The sequence below is a fragment of the Chroicocephalus ridibundus genome, chromosome 17, assembly GCF_963924245.1.
Source record: "Chroicocephalus ridibundus chromosome 17, bChrRid1.1, whole genome shotgun sequence".
Lineage (NCBI taxonomy): Eukaryota > Metazoa > Chordata > Aves > Charadriiformes > Laridae > Chroicocephalus > Chroicocephalus ridibundus.
This window is the reverse complement of record NC_086300.1, coordinates 4,876,339-4,898,584: the sequence shown is the minus strand read 5'-3', so window position 1 is coordinate 4,898,584 and position 22,246 is coordinate 4,876,339. Positions and strand designations below refer to the sequence as shown.

Sequence of the window (22,246 nt, the reverse complement as noted above, 5' to 3'; positions counted from 1 at the left end):
GACTCGAACCCTCGGTCCCAGGGTGCGCCTGAGAGCCCCCCGCCCGCCTCGGGCTGACGTGACTGACACCGCTTCCAGCCAATCGGTTATCGGTAAGGGCTCAAGATCCCGCCTGGCGCCACTGCGACCCCTGGTAGCCAGTAAGATGCCGAGAACGAGCATGGCCTCCCCCCGGGGCGGGGTCAAACGCAACGGTAGGTTATCCCAGACAGAGGGTGAGCGTCCGCTTGGAATGAAGGGCAAAGCAACCAATAGAAGACCGAAGAGGGCCAAACGGACGGGCAAACCACCCAATAGATGCCCCGGATTCTAAGTGACAGGCAATACAGCCAACCCGCACACAGTGGGCGGGGCGCCCCGCGTGGCTTCCGTTCCCGTTGTGTGAGGGGCCGAATCCCAAACGGCCTCCGCGCTGCTCCTGCTGCCGCCGGGGTCTGGAGCCGGGCCTGGGGGCGCGGCGCCGTGCTGCGGCCTCCCCCGCTCCCCGCCACCTCTCCGGCACCGCTCCGCCTCTCCCCCGGCCCGCTCCGCCATCCCGCTCCCTCCAGTCGGGCCCATCGCTCCCTTCCCAGCCCAACCCGGGGCCCCCCTCGGCCAAGCCCGCTGCCCCCCTCAGCCCCGCCGCCGCCCGGGGCCCCCTCGGCCGAGCCATGTCGCTGCACGGGAAGCGGAAGGAGATCTACAAATATGAGGCGCCCTGGACCGTGTACGCCATGAACTGGAGCGTCCGGCCGGACAAGCGGTTCCGTCTGGCGCTGGGAAGCTTCGTGGAGGAGTATAACAACAAGGTGGGGAGCGGCGGCGGCAGGGCCTGGCCACACCGGTATCGGGCGTCGGGGCCGGAGCAGAGTGAGGGGGGAGGAGGGGGCCGACCATCTTCATTCCGGTGGTTTAAGCGACTCCCCGTCCCCGGGCCGGGCCCCAACGGGTGGTGTGGCCGGAGGGAGTCCTCCTGCCTTGCCCTGGGCGCTGGGAGCTGTGTAGAGCCTTCAGGTGTATCCCTGAAGCGCACGGTGCCGGCCTGGATTCCGGCTGGATTCCTTCCTGTGACTCCTTAGCTGTTGGGACACTGAGGGACTGAGGGTGGGAAGAGCCATGGGGGTGCTGCTGGCTGCACCTCAGCCGGGAAGGTCCCCTCGCTTGAGCATACCTGGCTTTTTTTCCAGTCTGAAATAAAGTTTATGGCCAGGACTAAAGTTTGCACATATACAGGGTGTCTGAGGCTGTGTTAGAAATGTGCCATTCTCATTATAGTTTCTTGCTGTGGAAGACTTCCGTGTGATAACTTTTTTCATAAGTATATAAACCACTTTCACTGATTCCTCAGTACCTCTACTTTTCTCTGAGAACAGGGGTGTAATGAGGCATGAGATTATATCTTCAGTGTTTCCCTGCCAGATACAAGCGGAGAACCTTACATGGGTAATAGAGACTACGTGTTCACCTCTCCAAACACTTGTGCAGTCATTTCTGAACAGACTTTAATGTGCTAGTCTGATATAATGAATTCCTGTAAATGGAAAAGAGATGAGGAAATGGGCATAGCTATAGAGCATCCTGAAATTTGTATGAAACTAAGATTTTGCAAATACAGCTTTGTGTGTTTATAGCGTGTGTGCTTTGTAGCTTTGTCAAGCTGCATAATGGGGATTGCAGAAAATGTCAGAAAGTTGGTGTTGGGGATTGGGCTTTGTGCAAGGATATAATGAGAGGGGGTGACAGTAAGGCGGGGGTGACATCTCTGAGTGGTTAAGTTACTGCAGCAGTCCTAGACATGATACTTCTCCTGAGCACGTTGTTGTTCAGCTGGAATGAGTTGGCTGCGTATGAGTTGTCTCCTTATGCTGGTGAGCACTCTTGTGGTTCTGGCAGTACTGCTGGGGAAAGGCAGGTCCCTGAGCTTGAAAACTTTTCATTTGTTTGAAGACCAACTTGAAAATGTTATTGTAGTATGTACTCTGAGAAGCTAAAATAACAAACTTGCAAACGGTTGTTTGTTTAGAAGTGGTAGAGTTGGCTAATAAGAGCATATGCGTTTATGTTGCCTTTACCTCCTTAAGTTTGGACCATTCCCTAGGGTTGCTCTCTATTACAGTGTGATCAGGTCTGCTTTTCACTTCAGGCTTCAAGTGTAAAGCAGTTGAGTCAACCCCTCTCTTTTCTACCCTTTATGCTCACATTTTGCAGACAGGAATTTTGTAGGACTATGTGAATTACTGCTGTCTGTAAATATTCCCCAGGGCTTCTCCTGACCTCTGAGCTTCAGGAATAACTATTCTGTTGGCTTCAGTCCATGTAAGCCCCACATGCTTATGAGATCTACGTGGTGTAAAGAGATGGAAACTAATTGTATGAGAATGAGATGCTAGTCTGGGTGCTGCTGCTGCTATAGAAATAAAGATGATGTATGATTAAAAATTAAAGTTGTACAATAAATGCAGTGGAACATAACCTTTGCTTTGCTGAGAGGTTTTGCTGCGTCTCTGATATTTCAAAGAGCGGTGGGTTTTCTTTGTGGTTTTCTTGTTTGCTGGTTTTTATAGTGCTTTCAGTACAGCCTTCCACTGTAGGAAGACAGTTAACAGTGAGCTGTCTTGGGTAAATGCAAGTGTTATTGCTTAGAGTATTGATGTTGTCCCCTTTACTTTGGGGACCAAAACAAGCTGGGGAGTGGTGTTTCATCTGCGCTGTCTTATGATGTCTTACTATGACTCTCACAGCTTTGCTGAATCTTTTGGAGGATACTGAAACATTCAGGGAATGGCTTCTGCTCCAGACTGGGAACTCTTGGACAATACTGTACGCTTGTGCTGGATGCACACTCATTGTAAACTCTTCCATCTCCAGCTTCTGTCTGTCTAAATAGTATAACTAAAGGAACAAAGGGAGAGAACCAAAGTTGCCCTGTTTAAGTAGTCCATAGCATTGTGCTGGAAAGGGCCTGGAGCTGTTGGTTTTACAACCTGACTTCTGGGGTAAGCAGAAATTTAAGATTTTTACAGGGCATGTGTGAAAGCTTTGTCCTCCTGCATAATTTGCCCTTCACAGTTGAGATGTTTTATATTGCCGGCTTCTGACATCAAAATACACTTACAGGTACCGTTGGCACTAATTAAAAGGGTAATGAAAGCTCATTTTCATTTCAACTTTCTCTTTGCACTCATAATCTTTAGAGGTTTCTGACAAGCTCCAGACAACATTTCTGTTCTGATGTTGCAATGGTTTGTTCCAAATAACTGGATTTCTTCCTTACCCTTAACATACTTAAAAAAAATAGTCTGGAATAGCAATTTTAGCTTGCTTGAAATCTAACTGAATAAGTGTATATACTTTTTTTCTTATGACTCTTCTGTTGTAGTTTGTTTTGTTTTTTTTTTTTTTAAAAGGTGCTTTTAAAAAGACTTAATGCACTGTTTGTTGCAGCAGAAGTGCTCACTGTGAGGGAATTGCAGTGAAAGAGAGAGGAGAGATTCTTGTCTCATTTGTCTCCGATTTTCTGTTTCTGTAGTAATTACCAGAGCTTGAAGTACTTACGGGTTACATGTATAAAATGGCTGTTGACACCTCTGTTTTGTGGGGAACTCAAATCTATTGACTGCCAATTTACTACTATCCCTAATTCCCAGACTCTTCTAACCTCTGTCAACCCCCACACTAAACAAGCTGTGTAGTATATCAGAAAGCTAGTTGCCAAGAACCGTTTGAACCCCAAAGGAGGCTTGTTTCAGGTTGTAGACCTTTGCTGATCAAATCACTGGTACAAGAAGAGAGATGACTTGTTTCTGTTGGTAGAACTAAAATTATTTGGGGTAGTGTTTCCTGAACTTCTTGGGTTAGGAAACTGCTGTCAGCCTTTATAATGTGTCATGGGTCACTGGTGTAATGGGAGGGAACGAAGGCGTTCATAAATCTCACTGATAATGCTGTTCCGCAGGCTCCTGACTTTGGCTTCATGGATCAGGAGCAAGCTGTGGAAAACATTAGGAAAGGCTGATTTTGGGATTCTGCAAGAAAAAAATGGTGACCAGTTCAGAAAACAGTAGAGGGTGATGCCGTATGCCACCCGCTCATTCCCGTCACTGGAGTGAACTGAGAGGTTATGACCACGTGCTTCCCAGGCTGCCACCTTCTCCTGAACAGTGCCTGGAATCAAAGAGTGTCCAGGGCGGTTGTTTTACCAGAGGGTTATTTTTTTCCTGTAACGTTTAGAGTTACAAAGAAAAATTGATTGCATGTTGAAGATTAATTGGTGCAGTGAGATCTTTCTGATTGTACATGACCCTAAAATAATTGTGAAGTGTCATTCTTAGTTGTTACTAATTAGATTAAAGGAATACAGTACATTTTAAAAAAACTATGAACTTACTTCACTGATCCACAAACCACGCAAGAAAAAGAAGCAAGCTGTTACCAAATTCTGCATTGTTTATTTCTGTGTCTGCTTCTTTTGGATCATGTTGGAGAGATGCAATTTTTTGGGAAGTTAAGAAATGCCGATTAAAGGCACTTCTTGACTCAGATGCACTGTTGCGATTAAGCCTTAAGTTAATAAAGGCTTGGATTATGATAGGAAAATCCACATCCAAGTTTAGCATATCTTCATGTATTGGAGAAACAAATAATTATTTAGCACTCCTTGCTACTGTCGTAGCATAATTGTAAAACTAATGGAGGCTGAACACACTGGTCCTCATTTTCCCACTGGAATGAGTTACAAGTAGATGTAGAATGGTTCAAATTGTGTCCAGACCGACACAATTTCTGTTAGCATCACCCCAGTCCTAGCTGGGCTGGACTTCAGGAACTCCTTCGTGCAGTAGCTGGCAGCAGCAAATCTTTCCTCACTTGCAGGAGGGAGAGACAGGGCTCTAATATAATCAGCATCCTGAAAATAATTCCATCATTCCATCTCCTTGTGTTCAGCCTGCCCAAGAGCATGAATAGAGGGATGCTGTAATCGCTGTACGTGATCAAGTACGAAGAGAAGAGTCATGGCTTTGAATATGCTGAGCTAGGAAAGAACAGAGCTTCTCAAGCAGTATTTTCTGCTCCTATCTCTGGGCAGCCCAATGCTTCCTGCTCAGAGTTAGCACAGGCTGCTGCCAGGTCTGACAATCGGTGTCAGACACCTGATCTTCAGCAGTTGCCAGGAGCTCTAGTGTTGCGAATGTAATTTTTGTTCTCTAACCTGGCCAGCACCTAAAAAGATACTGGTTTGCTACACAGTCATTGCTTTTTCTTCAGGTCTGGGGAGGGGTTAAGCATGAACATGCAGGGCAGGAATATATAAATTCACACCAATGAAAGTGGGTCCTTTGCAGCTTGAGATTTGCTTCTGGTTATGAGTACATTGATCGCTTTGTGTAGGCTTAACGCACTCAATATTGAGATGAAAACAGCGTAAGCAAAGGAGAAGAAATGATTAGAGGTCATTTGTCTTCTGATCCTGACCTCGCCACAAGATTTTCTATCACCAAGGACAACTTGTTTCCTTTGTAAAATCCGCTTAGTATTTCTGATCCCTAAAGGAGTTAGAAAGCTATTTGTCAATCATTTCAGAAGACTGGGAGATTCTTGACTGATTCATACTGGTGTGAAGTATAATGAGTAGCTGTAATAAAGAGAGTGCAAGACAGACAAATACAGAGTTTTTAGAAGCATAGTTGGATACGTCTTTCGGGGTTTGTTATGGGGTGAAAAGGATGGATCTTCTCATTGTGGCAGGGAGCGAGGTTTGCATTTAACAGCATCTCTAAATGGGCTTATAACTGCTGATGTTATAGTTTAAGATCCATTGAAGCATTTGTTGTTTTTCTGTTATGCAGGGGGGAAAAAAAAGGTATACTTCTGATCTAGTTTAACTGTGTAGTCCATTAACCAAATTGCTTATCCCAGAATATTTAGGATTTTTCCAGATAAACATCTTAGGAAAAAGTCCATTAAACCACTGTTTCCAGGAGGAAGCTGCTGTGTGGAAAGTACTAGGAAGTTCCTGCCCTGAGCAGCTTCCAAAGTAACTGTAGTGAGTTGTCCCCATAATGTTTGTGTTTGAACAGCATTTAACACAGTGGGGCGTTCATCCTGTTTAGGTCTGGTAGTCACTGCTAGGTTAAACATATCCTCCCAGCACCATATTGTTCTATGAACACTTTCTGACATGTCAATATTTTTCTAATAACATAATGTCTGAGACTGCAAGCATTACTTCAGGTGTTGTCATCGCCAAGCTATGTGGAGATAGTTTCTTGTTTGCTCTGTCTTGCATCTCTCTCGCAAGTTAGTCCTTCCCACTGTCACATTACTGTGCAAAAAACCTAATTTGGAGTTCAGTTACCTAGAATCTTTCAGCAGACCTGTTTTCTTGGCCTTCTCACACAAAACATTTGAATAATTATGTAAATATTTTAGCTTCCCAATTCTTCTTTAAGTTTGAATTATATTTTACTTTCTGACTCTGTGATGTGATTAATCTGTATCTTAATTTTGTGCAGTTGTGACAGAACGTTTTAGTTAACGTGATGCTGAAAACAGTTTGGCAGCTGGCTGATATGTTCTGACACAATCTGCAGGGTTATAGCCAAAAACCCTGTGAGAGGGGCTTTAATTGTGGGGGGTTGTTGTGCAAATCACAGTTTGTCCTGCTCTCTGAAGACGACATTGTCAGCATCAGTTCAGTTAAAGATGACTTGGAATAATGTTTGTGCAGTTTAAGTCTGTGGTTTAAACTGGGCTTTGCGATGTGGAAAAGAGAAGGGTGGTCTTTAATCCTTTAGGATTTGATTTCGATTCATTTGAGATCATCTCTTCAAGGCACTGTGGTCATTATGTATACTTTGTTTTGCTTACATGCCCCAGCTAGGAAGCAAAGCTTTAACGATTTCTCATTCCATTGGCATGATGGTCCTTTTATATTGTCCTTGAGGTTACAGAAGGTGTCCTTCTGAAATACACTCAGTCTTAATGCTTTAATCATAAATAAGTATTTTGATAAAACGCTTTCTTTTAAATATGGCTTCTTACAGGTGCAGCTTGTTGGTTTGGATGAAGAGAGCTCAGAATTCATTTGCAGGAACACCTTTGATCACCCCTACCCTACCACAAAGCTTATGTGGATCCCAGACACCAAGGGAGTTTATCCGGACCTGTTGGCAACCAGTGGTGACTATCTGCGCGTGTGGAGAGTGAGTAAACAGAAAAAGATAAACCACGATATTAATTGTGTTGCATATTGATCTCATTTTCACTGGACCCCAGATTCTTTTTTGAGTGAGTTGTTTTCCTTTCCGGGTATCCTGCTCTCGCTACAGTGTGGAGGTTAAGACATAAAAACAAGTCAGAGCACTTGATAACTTGTTTTCTTAACAGCAGGAATGTGACCGAAACATGAAGACTGTAGGAGAAGCAGAATTATGATGGTAGTTGCTGTTTTAATTGCCTCATTGAAGATAGAGATGGTGATTGTGTTTTCCAGAGCTTTAGGATGTAAAGCTGAGAGGAAAGAAACCCAGGATTAACACCTTATGTTTTGGAAGTGCAAGTGGAACAAGTCATGTGATGTTGCTATTTAAGTCAGATGTTTTGCTTTTTCTAAAGGTGGGTGAAACAGAGACCCGGCTGGAGTGTTTGCTGAACAATAACAAGAACTCTGATTTCTGTGCTCCACTAACATCATTTGACTGGAATGAAGTGGATCCTTACCTTCTAGGTGAGACTGATAAAATGCTACGTTTTTCGCATGGAAAAGACATGCTTTTGAATTTAGTCTGGTGAAGTCTAGGCCCTGACTGCTGTGTCGTTGCATGTCACGGATTAATTCGATAACTAATGAGTGGACAACCTTCTGCATTATAGAAACTGCCATTGTCTTAGGTTAAAAATTTAAAAAAAAAAAAAAAAGGCAGTTCATTGAGACTTTTTTGTCTTGAAAGGTGCCCTGTCCAGTACAGAATGGGTCACTTAGGTTGGATTGGGGGTGTTCCTTATTTGCAGATAGTCTGAGTCTTCAGGGCTGGGAAGCTATTGTTGTAGTGCCAAGTGATGACGAAAATGAACTCCGCTTATTTCAGTGTGTTCTGGAGTGGATAGAAAACTATGTACCGAGCTTTTTCTTTTGTGAAGCAGTTTCAGCTGCCGGAGTAAAGCCAGGATCCCTTAATTCAGTTGGAGGAGGGGGCTGAATGCTTAAGGCTTAATTACAGCCTATGGGACAAATTGTGAATCCAAGATGACTGATCCAGCAGAGGTTTGTTTCCCAGAAGAGTACAGCCATTTATGTCAGGGGGATTTGCTCAGAGATTAACAGTGATAATATGTCTTAGTAATTATTTACTACATGATTTATTTTTCGTCTGTTGCATCTCTCATCTCTTAAGAGCTTTACTGCTAGCCCCACCTTCAGTCCACAGAAACAATCAATTAATCAAAATGTGCTATTGCAACACTAAGACTGAATTTTGGTTTTGACATGCACATGAGACTTACAGGATGGGAAAGTTCATCTCAGTATTGCATAAGGCTTCTGAATAGATTGAAGCAGACATGAGCTATTTACACTTTATTCCTGTGTGGAAGACTCTTTCTGCAGCTAAAAGATTTGGGTCATTTAAATGCATGGTAGACTGTGAGCTGTTTGACATTCTTGATTTTAATTGTATGCTGTTCTTGTAGCTGGTTTGATCTGTAGATGCCAGAGGATACTGCATTAATCCAGTAAGCGATTAAATAATTTGTGAGAATATTAATTTTTCTAACAGAAGTGTTTTTGTTTCAGGTACCTCTAGTATTGACACAACCTGCACAATTTGGGGTCTGGAGACAGGCCAGGTTCTGGGAAGAGTAAATCTGGTCTCTGGCCATGTGAAGACCCAGCTTATTGCGCATGACAAAGAGGTGATGGCTTTTTTTTGGCTGTCTACATTGTATATTTTTTTAAGCGGTAGAAACAGAACTTTTCTGGTTTCCCCCTTTTTCTTGAAAAATCTAATGATCCAAAAAGATAATTTACCTAAGATTAAGATATACCGTTTTGAGTACCAAACTAAAACTATACTATTAGCTATCAAAACTACTCAGTTTACTCATCATAGAATCTGGAGTTGAAAATATACTTGGTTTACTAGATTATGCTCCAGAATATTTTAGAAAAATGAAGTAAAACGTCTGACTGGAGTTGAAATCAATTGCATATCAAAGGCAATAAAAAAAAAATTTGCAAGAATCTTTCATTTGAACATAATGTTACTTTTCAGCAATGAATATAAAAAAATCTGCGTCTGGGAAATCAATATATTTAGTTCCAGTGAATGATCCTATAATGACATAACCCTTAAGTTTTTTCCCCCTCCTCTTGGCAAGTGTAGTAACTAAAAACTTGCTAGGGACGTGAAATATTTGACAGAATATATCGCAACTGGATCGTCTATCCATATATCAAATCCATTTTACTGCAAATTAAGGGGCAGTGTGCTCACTAAAACTAAGGTTATGTTTTTCTCTGTCTTGTTACTGAGCAGGTGTATGACATAGCATTTAGCCGTGCCGGTGGTGGGAGAGATATGTTTGCTTCAGTTGGTGCAGATGGCTCGGTGAGGATGTTCGATCTCCGTCATCTGGAACACAGCACCATAATTTATGAGGATCCACAGCACCACCCATTGCTGCGTCTCTGCTGGAATAAGCAGGATCCCAACTATCTTGCTACAATGGCCATGGATGGCATGGAGGTAAGGGGGCAGCTCGTCTTCTGTAGGTGCTAGTGGTTGTGATTTTTCTTTTTTTGGGGAGGTGGCTTGATAGTAATTAGCTCTTTAAAGAGCTAAGGGGCAGTGTCAGTAAGTGACATGAAAAATGATTAAGGACGAATTCTTAGTGCACTAACCTCAGTAGGAGTTAAAGAAATAACTTTGGCATTATAAACTTGAAGATCTCTGTGGCTTGTATGTACTTCATCTGGTTTTTAAGAGAGGTCTGTGAGCCAGTTGAGCAATAGTTTTCACGTAATATCTTAACTGCAAGTGATTACTCACTTTGTTCTTGATTCAGCACACAAGGCAGTGTATCTTAGTTTGTCACCAGTGCCACTTCAGGGAAGCGTAATTTGTTTGTCCTTGTTGTGTAAGTCACAAGCCCTTGTTGTGAGGTCCGACTGCTTTTGAGACACGCTGAGCAGCGAGAAGCTATTCTTTGAGAAGAGTGTTTGCTTGCCAAGCGCATCCTTTAGGAGAAGACTGTATTTATAGCTTTGGCTCAAAATATTTCATTTTCTGAAGAACAAATAAAAAATTTAAATTATTCATTTGGTTGGGTTTTGTTTCTGCAGGTTGTGATTCTAGATGTCAGAGTTCCCTGCACTCCTGTTGCCAGGTTAAACAACCACAGAGCGTGTGTAAATGGAATTGCTTGGGCACCTCATTCTTCCTGCCACATTTGTACAGCAGGTGAGTGTGATCCATCCCTGTCCCGCTGTGTTGGTGAGTCTCTGTGAGTCTTTCACTGCGTTTGCAAAATCTTCTCTCTCCAAAAGCTTGTGCAGTTCTCTGCCTGCCCTTTGCTAAAGAATACCTGTAGTTTAAAGCCCTTTACTAGTGACTTTCCTAGAATTTTCATGGAAATAGACACCTACTGGAGCTTATTGTGTGCAAGTAGTGAGCCCAGTGCCCAAACTGTGCATCTGCTTTGGCTAAGCTATATTATTTTAATGCTCTTTAGGTTTTTTGCAATCTAGTTCTTAAATGTTTACAGTTGATATGAGTTCCACCTATCATTTGTTTTTCAGCTCTGTCCTGGATAATGTGTAATGATCCAAGCTTCTTTTTTTTTTTTTTTTTTTTTTTGGAGCATAGTTGTACAATTGTATCTCTGGCTTGGACACTCATCAGGACTGCAACAGCCATATCCTGTAGAGCTTCTTGGACTTTATGCCTGTTAGTAGTCACATGTGGAGATCTCGTTATACCTTGATTCTACTTATGATTTTCTCCTCCATTTGCAGCGGATGACCATCAGGCTCTCATCTGGGACATCCAGCAAATGCCTCGTGCCATTGAGGACCCTATCCTGGCCTATACAGCAGAGGGAGAAATCAACAATGTACAGTGGGCATCAACTCAGCCAGACTGGATAGCTATCTGCTACAACAACTGCCTGGAGATTTTGAGAGTGTAACATTAACTGCTTCATGCCACAATGAGGCAGGGCTGTATAATTTCCCCTCCCCTCTAAAGTAAGAACAACACAAGTGGCCAGTATCTGTTGTTGCTTTGCATCTACTGTTACAAGAAACTGTTACAAGAATCAATGGCAGGTGTCTCCTGTCTCTCCAAGACTCTAAAATGCAGAGACGTGCTGAGCCTCTTGGACCTTCTGGGTTCTGGTTTTCTTTTTTTGTTTGTTTCTTCCCTCAGTTAAAGTTCTGTATATTTGTTTGTTGACTGTATTAATAAGCTTGCAGGCGCTTAAGTTGCTGCATATGTCCCTGTGTTTGTCAGCCAGCTGAGGCAGCACGCCCAACTAGTTTAATAGATGCAAGTGCAAAACAAGGTGGGGAAAAAGACATTGATGTTAACAGCCACCTTGGCAGGAATCTTTATCATTCCTGTTGTTGCTGCCTCTAAACTGTTTAAACATTTGTATGGTTTTTATATATTGGGCTAACTTTCTATTGAGTAAGGTTTTTCTCCCTGATTCTTACTTTTGATATGTGATCCACTTCCATATGCCCAAAAGAGGATCTGTTCGTTGATACAAATCACGATAACGCTGCGGGCTCCCTGGCAGTAAAGGCCTGCCAGAATTAACTGTTGCCTTGGCTCTCTATACCTGGTTACCTGGGCAGAATTTTCTGGTGCTGTGAAGTACGAGTACTTGTTGCACAACTTCTTTACACTTTTCTGATGCTAGAGGCAGTTGTTACTATGGTAGGCCTTATTTTTAAATTATAACTGAATTTGTGTGTATCCTGCAGTTGAGTTAGCTGACAGAATGCTAATAGGTTTCAGAAAGAAGATACGTGCATGACTTAAGCTCCCGGAGGTTAAACGACTCCTGAAAAAAATGTGATTTGTAATGGTCTTGGGATTTACACTTCCAATCAGATTATTTCCCCTCGGAAGACTTACTATCTAAACCAAAATAAAATGGTTTCACACCTTGTAGCTCACTTGATTGGCAAATAATATGAGCAAGATTTTGTGGTTAGCCTGTACCTTGGAGCTTCTTTGTGTTTGGCCTGTGTTCCTGGGAATTCTTGAAAGGAATGACAAGCAATCTTTTTTCTGAAGTGTATTTGCTTTGTACTGTCAGGTCTTGTTGAATGAGCGAGATGAGTTGGAAAAGCTGGTCCACTATCCAAATGAAAGCTGTTTCTCTGAAAGAAATTATTCCCTAATGTAATGCACAACGACGGGTTTAAAAGGAAAGAAACAGTGCCATAGAGGCTATGGTTTAGCACTTGTCATCCTCCTATCTTTTGGGGATGTGCCCAAGGGCTTCTGTTTCTGTTTTGAATGGTGCATCGCTCTACAGTGGTACTTTTCAATCAAAGCTGAGTGGATTAGGCAAGATAAAAATCTTTGATAACATAGCTATCGGCTGAATGCTCCGCGGTACTCTCCCAATGAAGACATGACAAGCGTAGCTGGTCTGTAAAGGCTGTCCCAGCTGAGTTTTGATATAAGTGTCAGAAACTATCAAAATTGTCTTTCCACCTAATGACTATTCACCTGCAACTAGAGGCAGCGTTACAAATAGTAGGACACCGGCAAACCTGAATCTTGTCAGTTTATGCAGGAAAGGCAAGTTGGGAAAAGCGATTGCTGTGAACCAGTGAAGCTGTCACTGAAAGCGCTGTCAAATACAGAACAGAATTTGAAAAGTTTTGTCATTCTGGATACAGAAATGTGCTTCTACAGGCTGCTTCTCAACATGGAGCTCAGAAAAGCACTGCCTTGTGAATTTGATAAGAATTCATTAGGGACAGCTTTATTCCATCACCTCTTTTAATATCAGAGAACCAAGAGACTCTAACATGGTTCAAGCTCATGTTTTGCCAATGGCATTCTGTGGTCAGTTGGGGGATTTCTGACGGAAAGCTTGATTTGACTTGAAGGTCGTTTTTTCTTATTAGCAGCAGAGCTGAGAGTAGTGTATTCCACAGACAGATTTGATCTAGATGTCAGAACAGTGTTAGCCAGGCAATTGGGTTATCACTTCTTACAACAGCACTTCATCTTAAACTGGAAAATACTTCCGTGAACTTTAGGTTTTTCTTAGCAGAAGCATATAATGGCATTCACAGCTTTAGATACTCTTATAAAAATATGTACACAGGCTTGTCATGTACTGTTTAATTACAAACGGTAGGCATAATATGCTGTGTTACCAAGAAGGAACTACTTGTAATACTAGGACTTTCTGTAGTCCCCTTTATGCTTCAAAGTCTCATTTTTGTATAGATGGCATGAGTAAAGGATGAATGCATCTGTTGCTTAGCTTCAAAATGCATCTTTTGCAACTGTAGAATTGTTCTTTAAGAAAGACATAAGATAGTTTCGTTAAAAGTGAAGTCACTAAAAAAACTCCATAGGCTATACTAAAATGCAAATGAGTTTTATTCCTAGAGGAATACAATCTGTTACTCTAAGATGATAAGAGAACATGTATAAAGGGGCTAATAGTCTGAATAGCCAGGTAGTTTTTGCTACTGTTGGAGGACAGTCCTGTTACAACCCTGAAGAGGATCCAGTGTCAGTCCTTCCATCCATAAAACTGCTTGAAGTTCATTTGTGGAATTGGGGGCTCATTCCAAACTCATCAAAGGCAAGCGAAGGAATGGTGTAGGCTCCAGTGGATTCTAAATAAGCCTGTATCCTGTTTGTTTAGCCAGTTGGGCTACCTTCTAGGTCTGTAACATATTGCTTTGGGCATAATCCGTTGTCATTCTTCATATGAAATTACATTTGAAATCACTAGAGGCTGTTTTGGAACAGGGAAATGCTACTTAAAATAGCTTCTTTTCAAAGAAGTCACTTGAAAGGTTAATGACTGAAAAGACATGAAAATCCTCATGGGTGAGATGTTCTGTAGTGCAAATGGCACTTCCACATAGAGGAGGAAGTGAGAGACTTCGGTGCCCTTTTGCCAGCGCCTGCTGCCACAGTGGAAGGGAGTGAACTGTCTACTTGCTGGTTCAAGTTTATTTGCAAGATAAAATAAAACGCTGAGAATTGTCATTGTTGCCTGCAAATCAGGAGATACAGTTTATCATATTTCAGCTGCTTAACATTCAATTATGTTGGGTGTAAAGCCCTCAGAAGCATTATTTTTTTTCCAGTTTATGAAAATAAATACCTTGATATTTGATCTCAGTTTTTTAGTGCTTACTGCACAAGCAGAGGATGCAGAGCAACTGCTTTCAAATGCCTCGTATCCCTTGAGTATAAAGGAATATTAAGGGAAAAGCCTGAGCACCAGTGAGGTTAGCAAAGCAGAAAATCACATGCTATTGTTGGTACAGGCAAGACTGATTCTGGGATAGAAATATTTTTTCTCTGACTGAAGTAGTTCTGTTTCATTTCTCCAGTTGATTAATTCAAGATACTAAGCTATTGTTTGGTTGTTATGTTCTGTTTAAACCAAGCTTTCCATGGAATCCTACTATTATGTGGACAGCCTGTTGCTAGTACATTGGCTCTCCACCAGGAGATCTTGATCATGTAAGACTCATTAGTGAGGTGAAAAGCTACAGAAAACACGTTGGATGTCAAATTAGCGTGTAGTATGCCAAGTCTGTTAATTGTCTAAAAGAAATGGGCTGTGGTAGGTTGCATCTATGGGAATTGTACTTCTGTGTGCAGGGATTTAAAAGGCAAGGATGTGAGTGCTTTGACAATCTATTTAGAAAGAAAACACAGTGGTTTTAAAGAATGCTACGAAAGGAGACTGATAATACAGGTTGTTCCTTGTGGAACCTTGAAATGTACTTAACGGGGGAGGCATTGCCTCTCATAAGTCAAAGTTAATGATCCTTTCAAAACTTAGCTGTAATTACTCTCCTGAATGTTCTGGATAATAGTAAAAAGATCTATTTTTGCCTGGTGTTGCAGTGAGAAAGCTGCATCGGTCTCAACTGCAGATCACTGCCTGCCAGCGACTAGGTGAGGGGAGGAGTCCGATATATTAGAATTCGCAGATGCTCTTGTGCTTGTTTTAAATGTAAATGAAGAAAGCTGAGTGTGTCTGTTTTGTTCTCTTGCAGATGGCACTTTAACAAGTATATTTTTGGTAAGATTAGGGAGAGAGTCATCTCTTCCTCGGCCCTTTTATGGTAGGCGTTTGTCTATGTTCTGTATAAAATGTTAAATACAACAGTCACCGAAATCCTAAACTGGCTATGGTCGTCAGTGTCTAGTGCACCCTCATCTGTTTCTACTGAACGCCAAAAATGTGAGCGCTTGACAACACTGTTAATTTTAAACTGAAGCTCTGTTTTCTGAGGCTGACACAATCTTGCAAGGCCAATCTAAGTAACGTAGTGCTGCTTGTTTCTCCGAGAGTCCCTTTCGCTTTGCTTAGGAACTTGACGCATTTGGGAACCCTCTTTTCTGCCATCTGAACGTGGCGGCAGTAGTGGCAGGTTGGTTGTGTAAAGATGGAGCTGGATTCTTTGGATAACTTATTTTTGTGATAGAGAAAAAAAAAAATGAGGGTGCTGTCTGTAAATTCACACAACTTAAATTCTTGAACTTGTCCGTTCCTTATGTTAGTGATGGTTTAACTCTTTCAGGACGTACCGAAAAGGATGAATGGCAGCAAGGGTAAGCTCTTGGCTCAATAGATTGCGCAGTTACAGTTCCGTCAAAGTACTGAAGGGTTTAGTCTTCCCGTTGCTGGGTAGCAGAATGGTCCTGCTGCCTCAAATCCACGCTGCGTTATCCTGTCAGTTAATACAAGTTCTCTCTGATACATATTTTCTGCTTTCTGCTGTCAGACCAATGTTCCAGAGGAGGCCTGTATTTATTGTACAGCGGACATTAAAAGGTGGTGTCCAAAATCAGCCCTGGAATGGGCAAGGTACTGTCAACAGTGACCCTGTTTCTCCCTGTCTTTGCAGAGAATCCAGGGAATTAATTGTATGTGGCACTTAAAGAGCACTTTCTCATGCTTACTTAGAGATGCAGAAATGTCTTATTCTCAAGGATATCGAGAGGCATTTAGCATGCCCCTGACTCCTATTTTTAGGAAGAGATCTCCAGAACTTCCGATCAGCACCTTTCACCAGCGCCAAAACACAGTAATTGAAAAAGGAACGAAATAGCAGTCACTGAACGCTCATCTAGCGATTCATGGCAGACTCCAGAGGCAAAGGCGCTTGTGAGACTTGCTGCTGCCTGATTTTGAGATGATAACTTTGTCTGCCAAGTATCTCAGTGGCCTTTTGTGCAGCCTCTGATGCTTAGCATCAAGCTAGAATTTCCATAATCATAAAAATAAATAGAAAAACCTATGTGGATTCCATCACGCTTATTTCTTTTCAGAAAATCGAACAAAATTAAGAAATAAGCTATTTCCTGAAAAAAAAAAATCTTGCGTCCATGAGTAGCTGTAAGCCCGTGTTGCAGCTGGGCTTACAACCCTTACAAACCCTTGGAGTTTGCTTTCCCGTTTGCAAGACGTGCAGCTCAAATCTCTTCTGTTAGAGATGAGGATCCGTCTGTTGAGTCTGAACAAAGGCAGAAATGCAAGAACCGGTGAATGAGAGAGTCCTAGTACAGCTGAGAAGCGATGCATTGCTTGCTTTTTTTTTTTTTTTTGAACAACCTGGTAAATATGAATTACGAAATCTATTTAATCGTTTTGTTTTTTTTTTTTTAAACTTGGGTTGCTAGCAGTGTAAAATGTAATTTAAATCTGTTGCGCCGAAGCATTTTTGTTACCAATAGTCAAGTAGGAGATGTTTACTTTTCTGTGTGTTTTCCCCTCTGCTCTTCCCATTCACGGTCCCGTTGTGGTAATTTCCTGAAGGTGTAATCTTTGTAGCATGATTGTACAAACATCCATATGAGATTCCTGACTTCTTGTTCTCACTAAAATATGTTAAAGCAATAGTAGTTTTACTTCTGTCCTTCTTTTCTCCACCTTCCGTATTGAGATTTGCAACTTCGCTACTATACTGTCCTAGAGGAATCCTAGTATCCTGCTATCCAACAGACATATGTTGTTGACATGGATAACTGCAGTGTCCCTATATTCCCTTATTTTTATGGAGAAAATACAAAAGGTTTTGTTATAATGGATTTTAACACCTGAGTCGTGGAACCATATTGTTGAAACTCTGTAAATTTTAAGGCAATTTTCTGAAATCGCTTGAAAGTGGAATGTTGCATCCTTTTATGCTATTTCCTGCTTCCTATGTAGTTTTATTCAGATTTTTTAACCTTCTTTCTAAGTTTCAGCCTCCTGTGTATTAGGTACAGTATTTTCTGCCTTTCATACTTTGTAATAAAAATGGAACATTTGTAGATTGACTGCAGTTCACTGTGTGGTGAGTTAAAAACTGGTACCTGGCGGGGTGAGCATGGAACTCCTTCAAATAGGCTTTGTGTATCTTGGAAGGAGTTTACGGCTGTAAAAGGGAGGGCGATCGCTTTATCTTGTCTTGAAGTGTATTAGTCTCTCATCCTCCTGATAACCAAACTTGCTCATTCTAGCAACTCTTTTAAGTTGCAAGTTACTCTGAAAAATTGTATTGTTAGGAACCCGCCCACAAGAGAAGTTGGTTAATATTTCAAGTGCACCCGCATTTACTTTCTTAAAGCAAACCTTCTGCGTGGTCCCTGCGTATTGGTGGCGTTAGTGCTTGTTTTCCAGCTTCTTCGCATCGTGCTTGTTCCCTACACAACAAAATGGTAATTATCTGCCTGCATGTTTCTGGTTTTTCAGATGAGGGGAAGAGGGATTTATTTATTTTCTAATTCAAATAATTGGTCTCTGAGGTTTTTTGAATACAGGCAAGTTGAAGACAAAGCAATTAGGCAGTTATTTAGCTTCTAAGTCTCTCCTGTGTATGGTTGACCTCTGTTAAAGGGTGTTTTCTTTACAGGCTCAGTCACTGGTGTCGTCGCTGCTGGAACTGGAACCTAGAAAGGAATAATGTGGCACAACTCGGAAATTTGTTTTTACCTCAGACCTTGGTGAGCAGGACTGATGGCTTCAGTATTTAGATTAACTCTAGTTCAACTAAGCTGTTGTCCGACAACATAGGATTCCTCTCTAATTCTTTGTGTACTGGCTTTGAAATAAAAGCTTATTAAGCTTCATGACCACAGTGGAAAGACTTGCCTGTAAAGATGCTACAGGGTTTTTAAGCTATATATGGACTTTGTTCTAGTAATCCATATTTGGAACAGATGCGTTCCTTTGAATAATTGTTTGTCTTTTACCCTAGAAATGTATTTACATCCCCCTAGACTTTTTTTTTTCCTCTTTTCCCCCCTGGATCTGTGCTTCAGAATTCTCCAGAGAAACTTTCTCAGCTTTCGCTCTGGTGGAAGAAAGCAAATTCTGCAAATTGGAGCTGCTAGTGCAAAAGGTCAGGAGCCGGTAGATGATAGGAGAAATGGATTGCCTGTCAGTGTGGCAAAACAAGTGCCGTAACGTCCCGTAGAGGAATATAGGGAGAAAAAGAGACAAGGAGAAGTTCTCTGCCTTTTGTAAATACTAGGGAACAGCTGACATCTGGCGGGGCTGACTTGCTCTGTGATCCCGGGAAAGCCACTTCTTCTCTGATACCAGTCTTAAGTGAAAAGCACATAATTAATCACTGATCAGTAAGTGGCTTGAAAATACTTGAAAATTAAATCCTCCACGGTAACAGAATATACTACGCATAGGTGTAGATTAAAAAGTGATCTCTCGGATGATTTGAAGCCCTGACACTGTAACAAGCATTTAATATTGTGCTTTTTCATGAGTACTGCTCCATAAACAGTCCGGACTGCCAGCTCGGGCACAAGTAATGAGCTAAAAACATACAATATTTTTAATATCCTTCCCTCTCTTCCTTCTCTTTAGTTTTGCCCGCTCCACAAGCAGAATGGCTCCTGGTTTTTTAACCAGACGGGTTCAGAGCCCCCTCTGCTGGAGTGCTGTCAGCAGCAGGAGAGGCGCAGGCTGGGCGGTGGCACAGGACAGGTAGGCAGCAGGGGCTGGGAAAAGGGCTCCACGCGTGTTTTTTAAGGAGTTTCACGCAATTGATATGTCCTGCTGGAGGTGGAGTAAGGTTTGGCCAGTATATATTCTGCCACGCTCTCCTGAAGTTGGATAATGGATGTTAGTTTTCCAAAGCGGAGAATGCAAGTGTTAGCAGAAGCAGAACTGCCCGGAATCGGTGAGATTACTCTTCTCTCAGATCCGCAGAAAAGAGCGCAGAACATTTATGTGCATCCTCTGAAGATTTCCAGGGTTTCTCCTCCTCCGCTCCTTGCATTTTTATTTCTTCTCGCTGTTCAGTGTCTCTGGCTGCGGAGTCGGAGATGTGGAATAAGGAAGTTTTGGCATGGGCCGGGGCTGAGCCTGGAGACTGCTCAGCTCCCCAGGAAGGATGTGTCTACCTAAACAAGAAGGGGAAAGGGAAGGAAAGAAGAAATAGTACATCTGATAGCAAGGAGAAGAGGCTCTTTGAGTCAGGCAGGTATGCTTCAGAAAATGGGAATACTACCAAAATAGAAAATAAGATGATGGCATAGCGATTACGAGACTGGGAAAAGATGCCAGGAGTTAAATCCCAAAGGTCTACTCCAGACTTCCTGTGTAACTTTTAACAAGTCACTGGCTCGCTGTGCAATGCCTTCTAATCCCTAAAATAGGGATTACGTTTCCTTTTTCTTGCTTAATGCTGCGTGACGGCATTAAACAATTAGGCCTCTATAAAGTTCCTTTAAAACAAATGGGCTAACTATAAACACAGTAGCTCCCGGAGAGTCTCGGTGAATATCTTTACTGATGATTTTATATGAAGTGCTCTCAAACAATTTGAATAGCTTTAAGTTGAAGAATTAAGTATGTTTTGTCATTGACGTTTACAGGAGTGAAGCTTCTCTTCTTGAAAGCTGCGGCTCTGAAAGGATGTGGGCAATCTGGGTGGAAAACCACAGAATATCAGCTTGTACCATAGTGTTATTGGTGAAACAAATAACCTGATTCTTATGCATAAAACTAGTATAGCGTTAAGTAGACAGTAAAGGCAAAAAAATGAATTATTCATATTTTTTTTTTCTCAGGTTATACAAAATACGGGCACCGATTTTGGCAGAATCTTTGATTCCGGTTCGAGAAGGGTGTACCAGTTTGTGTGGGGCAGTGGGGGAAAGGCCTAATGGCCCAAAAAAAAAGGGCCTAATGGCACTCGCATATGGATAGTGTGGTGATAATGGCTGTAAAATGAGAATAGAACCACAAACTGGCAAATGAAAATTGCTGGCTTAGACATGAGGCTTGCTGGGTGGGTGAGGTGATGAACTGGTAAGGACAAAGTACTCTATTTCAATTTGTCAAAGGAGGAAAAAAAGCTTCAGTAAAATCCAGATGTTCCAGGCAGTCGGAGATGGAAAGAGCGTGTTTTCCCAGGGTGGCTGTCCCCTACCGTCTGCCGGGAACGCCTGGCTCGCTGTCACAGGCTGCTACTAGCTGGTCTAGTATCTTTTGGGCTTAAGTAAGCCAAGTTTCTACACGAAGGACATGCAATCGGTCTCACTTAACAGAACTTCAACTGAGAATTTTTATGTTCAAACACAAAAGAACTGGAAGACAGACAAAAATACCAAATGGTAAGGTGACGATGGAGTGTTTTGACATCAGGGCTGGTGCGGTGGAGAATTAATACTGAATTCCTTCAGTTCTGGTCTCAAGAGTAATCTCGCTGAAGCCTTTTTATAATGACCTTGGCACAAAAAGCGAGCGTGATAATTAAATTTGGTGAGGAACAAAAGTGGGAGGCTTCAATAATACGAGGGAACTAGAATATCTTAGAGAACTGATGACTTTGAAGAGTGAGAAATAGAGATGAGATGAAATGTAGCAGCAGAAAGTGCAAGGCTGTGAATTTAGGGGCGAAGAGAAATTTGCGGAGGATGCGAAGAGTTTTTTTCACTTCTTGGAAATCAGTGAGGAAAGGAAGCTGGGATTTACTAGTTGATAAAGGATAGGGATGAGCCACCATGAAGCTGTGAAAAATCATGTAGAAAAGTTGGTCCAAGAGCAATAATGATGCTGTCAAACACGAGAGAGGAATTCAAATTGGAACAGGGGCAAAAAAAGGCAGCAGGAAGATACCACAAATACAAAGCTTGTATTATGGAGAGAGAGTGGCTTACTTGTCTGTGACAACGAAGCCTGAAAGGAGATATGATTATCTTCTTGATGTATTTAGAGAGAAAATACCAGGGAAGAGGAAAGGATTAGGTAAAAGGATAATCTTGACATGAAAACAAATGGCTGTAAGCTGGGCACGAAAATGGGATCGAATAGACAGGAAAGCTAGAAACGCTTTTCTAGCATTGGAGCGGTAAGACAGGAGGGACTGAAAAAAGGGAAGTCTAAACACTAACAGCATCAGAGTCTGGTTTTAAAATGCGAACTTCAAGGTGGAATCTATGAAGTCATCTAGCCCAGCCTCCTGCTCCAAGCGGGCTGGCTTCGAAGTTAGATTTTTGGCTTTGTCCACGGCTTCTTGCTCTAGAGAGGCCGGATCTGTTGACCTAAGCATTCCTTTACGAATTTGCGTGTCTACCTAGTATGACACTGTGAGATCTAGACAGTTAAAAAAATATATAAATTAGTGATATCACTGCTATTGTTGTCATGCTTTGGCTAAGTCCTGAATTCCTCCTGGGGTGAGGGTTTTAGATTCCTGCACTTGCCCACCCTTTTGAGACATTTCCCACTCCAATCCAGTTTTCTTCTTTGTGTGGCTTATCCAGTTGATATAACCTCTTTGACATTGCTGCTGTGTTGCTTGCGAGCAAAACCACTTAAAAAACAATACACTTGCTGCGAGACGTTTGCCAGATTGAAAAGCAGCTGCTAAAGCCATCTGCTCGAGGTGGCTTTCCCAGCAGCAGGGTGGCCGGTGCCGAGCCAGGGAAGAAGGGCCGTACTTCTTCTTAAAAATACAAAAACCCCTCCGTTGTCCCCCTTGCAAAAAAAAAAAAAAAAAAAAAATCATCCTGCAGGTGGAATGGAAGCAGGAGCT

At 42.2% G+C, this 22,246-nt stretch overlaps 1 protein-coding gene across 1 annotated transcript; it reads left to right on the top strand.

Moving 5' to 3' along the window:
- Nucleotides 1-351: 351 nt before the first annotated feature.
- DCAF7 (DDB1 and CUL4 associated factor 7) lies at nucleotides 352-17,607 on the top strand. Its single transcript, XM_063354521.1, has 7 exons — nucleotides 352-788; nucleotides 7,023-7,181; nucleotides 7,594-7,705; nucleotides 8,771-8,889; nucleotides 9,513-9,722; nucleotides 10,319-10,436; nucleotides 10,991-17,607. The coding sequence occupies exons 1-7, from the start codon at nucleotides 651-653 to the stop codon at nucleotides 11,161-11,163; spliced, it is 1,029 nt and encodes a 342-aa protein (XP_063210591.1). The 5' UTR covers nucleotides 352-650; the 3' UTR covers nucleotides 11,164-17,607.
- The last annotated feature ends 4,639 nt before the right edge of the window (nucleotides 17,608-22,246 follow it).

Coding starts and splice junctions, on each gene's coding strand:
- DCAF7 (XM_063354521.1), top strand. CDS start 651: ATGTCGCTGCACGGGAAGCGGAAGGAGATCTACAAATATGAGGCGCCC. Junction 8,890..9,512: donor TTATTGCGCATGACAAAGAG/GTGATGGCTTTT, acceptor GTTACTGAGCAG/GTGTATGACATAGCATTTAG. Junction 10,437..10,990: donor CTGCCACATTTGTACAGCAG/GTGAGTGTGATC, acceptor CTCCATTTGCAG/CGGATGACCATCAGGCTCTC.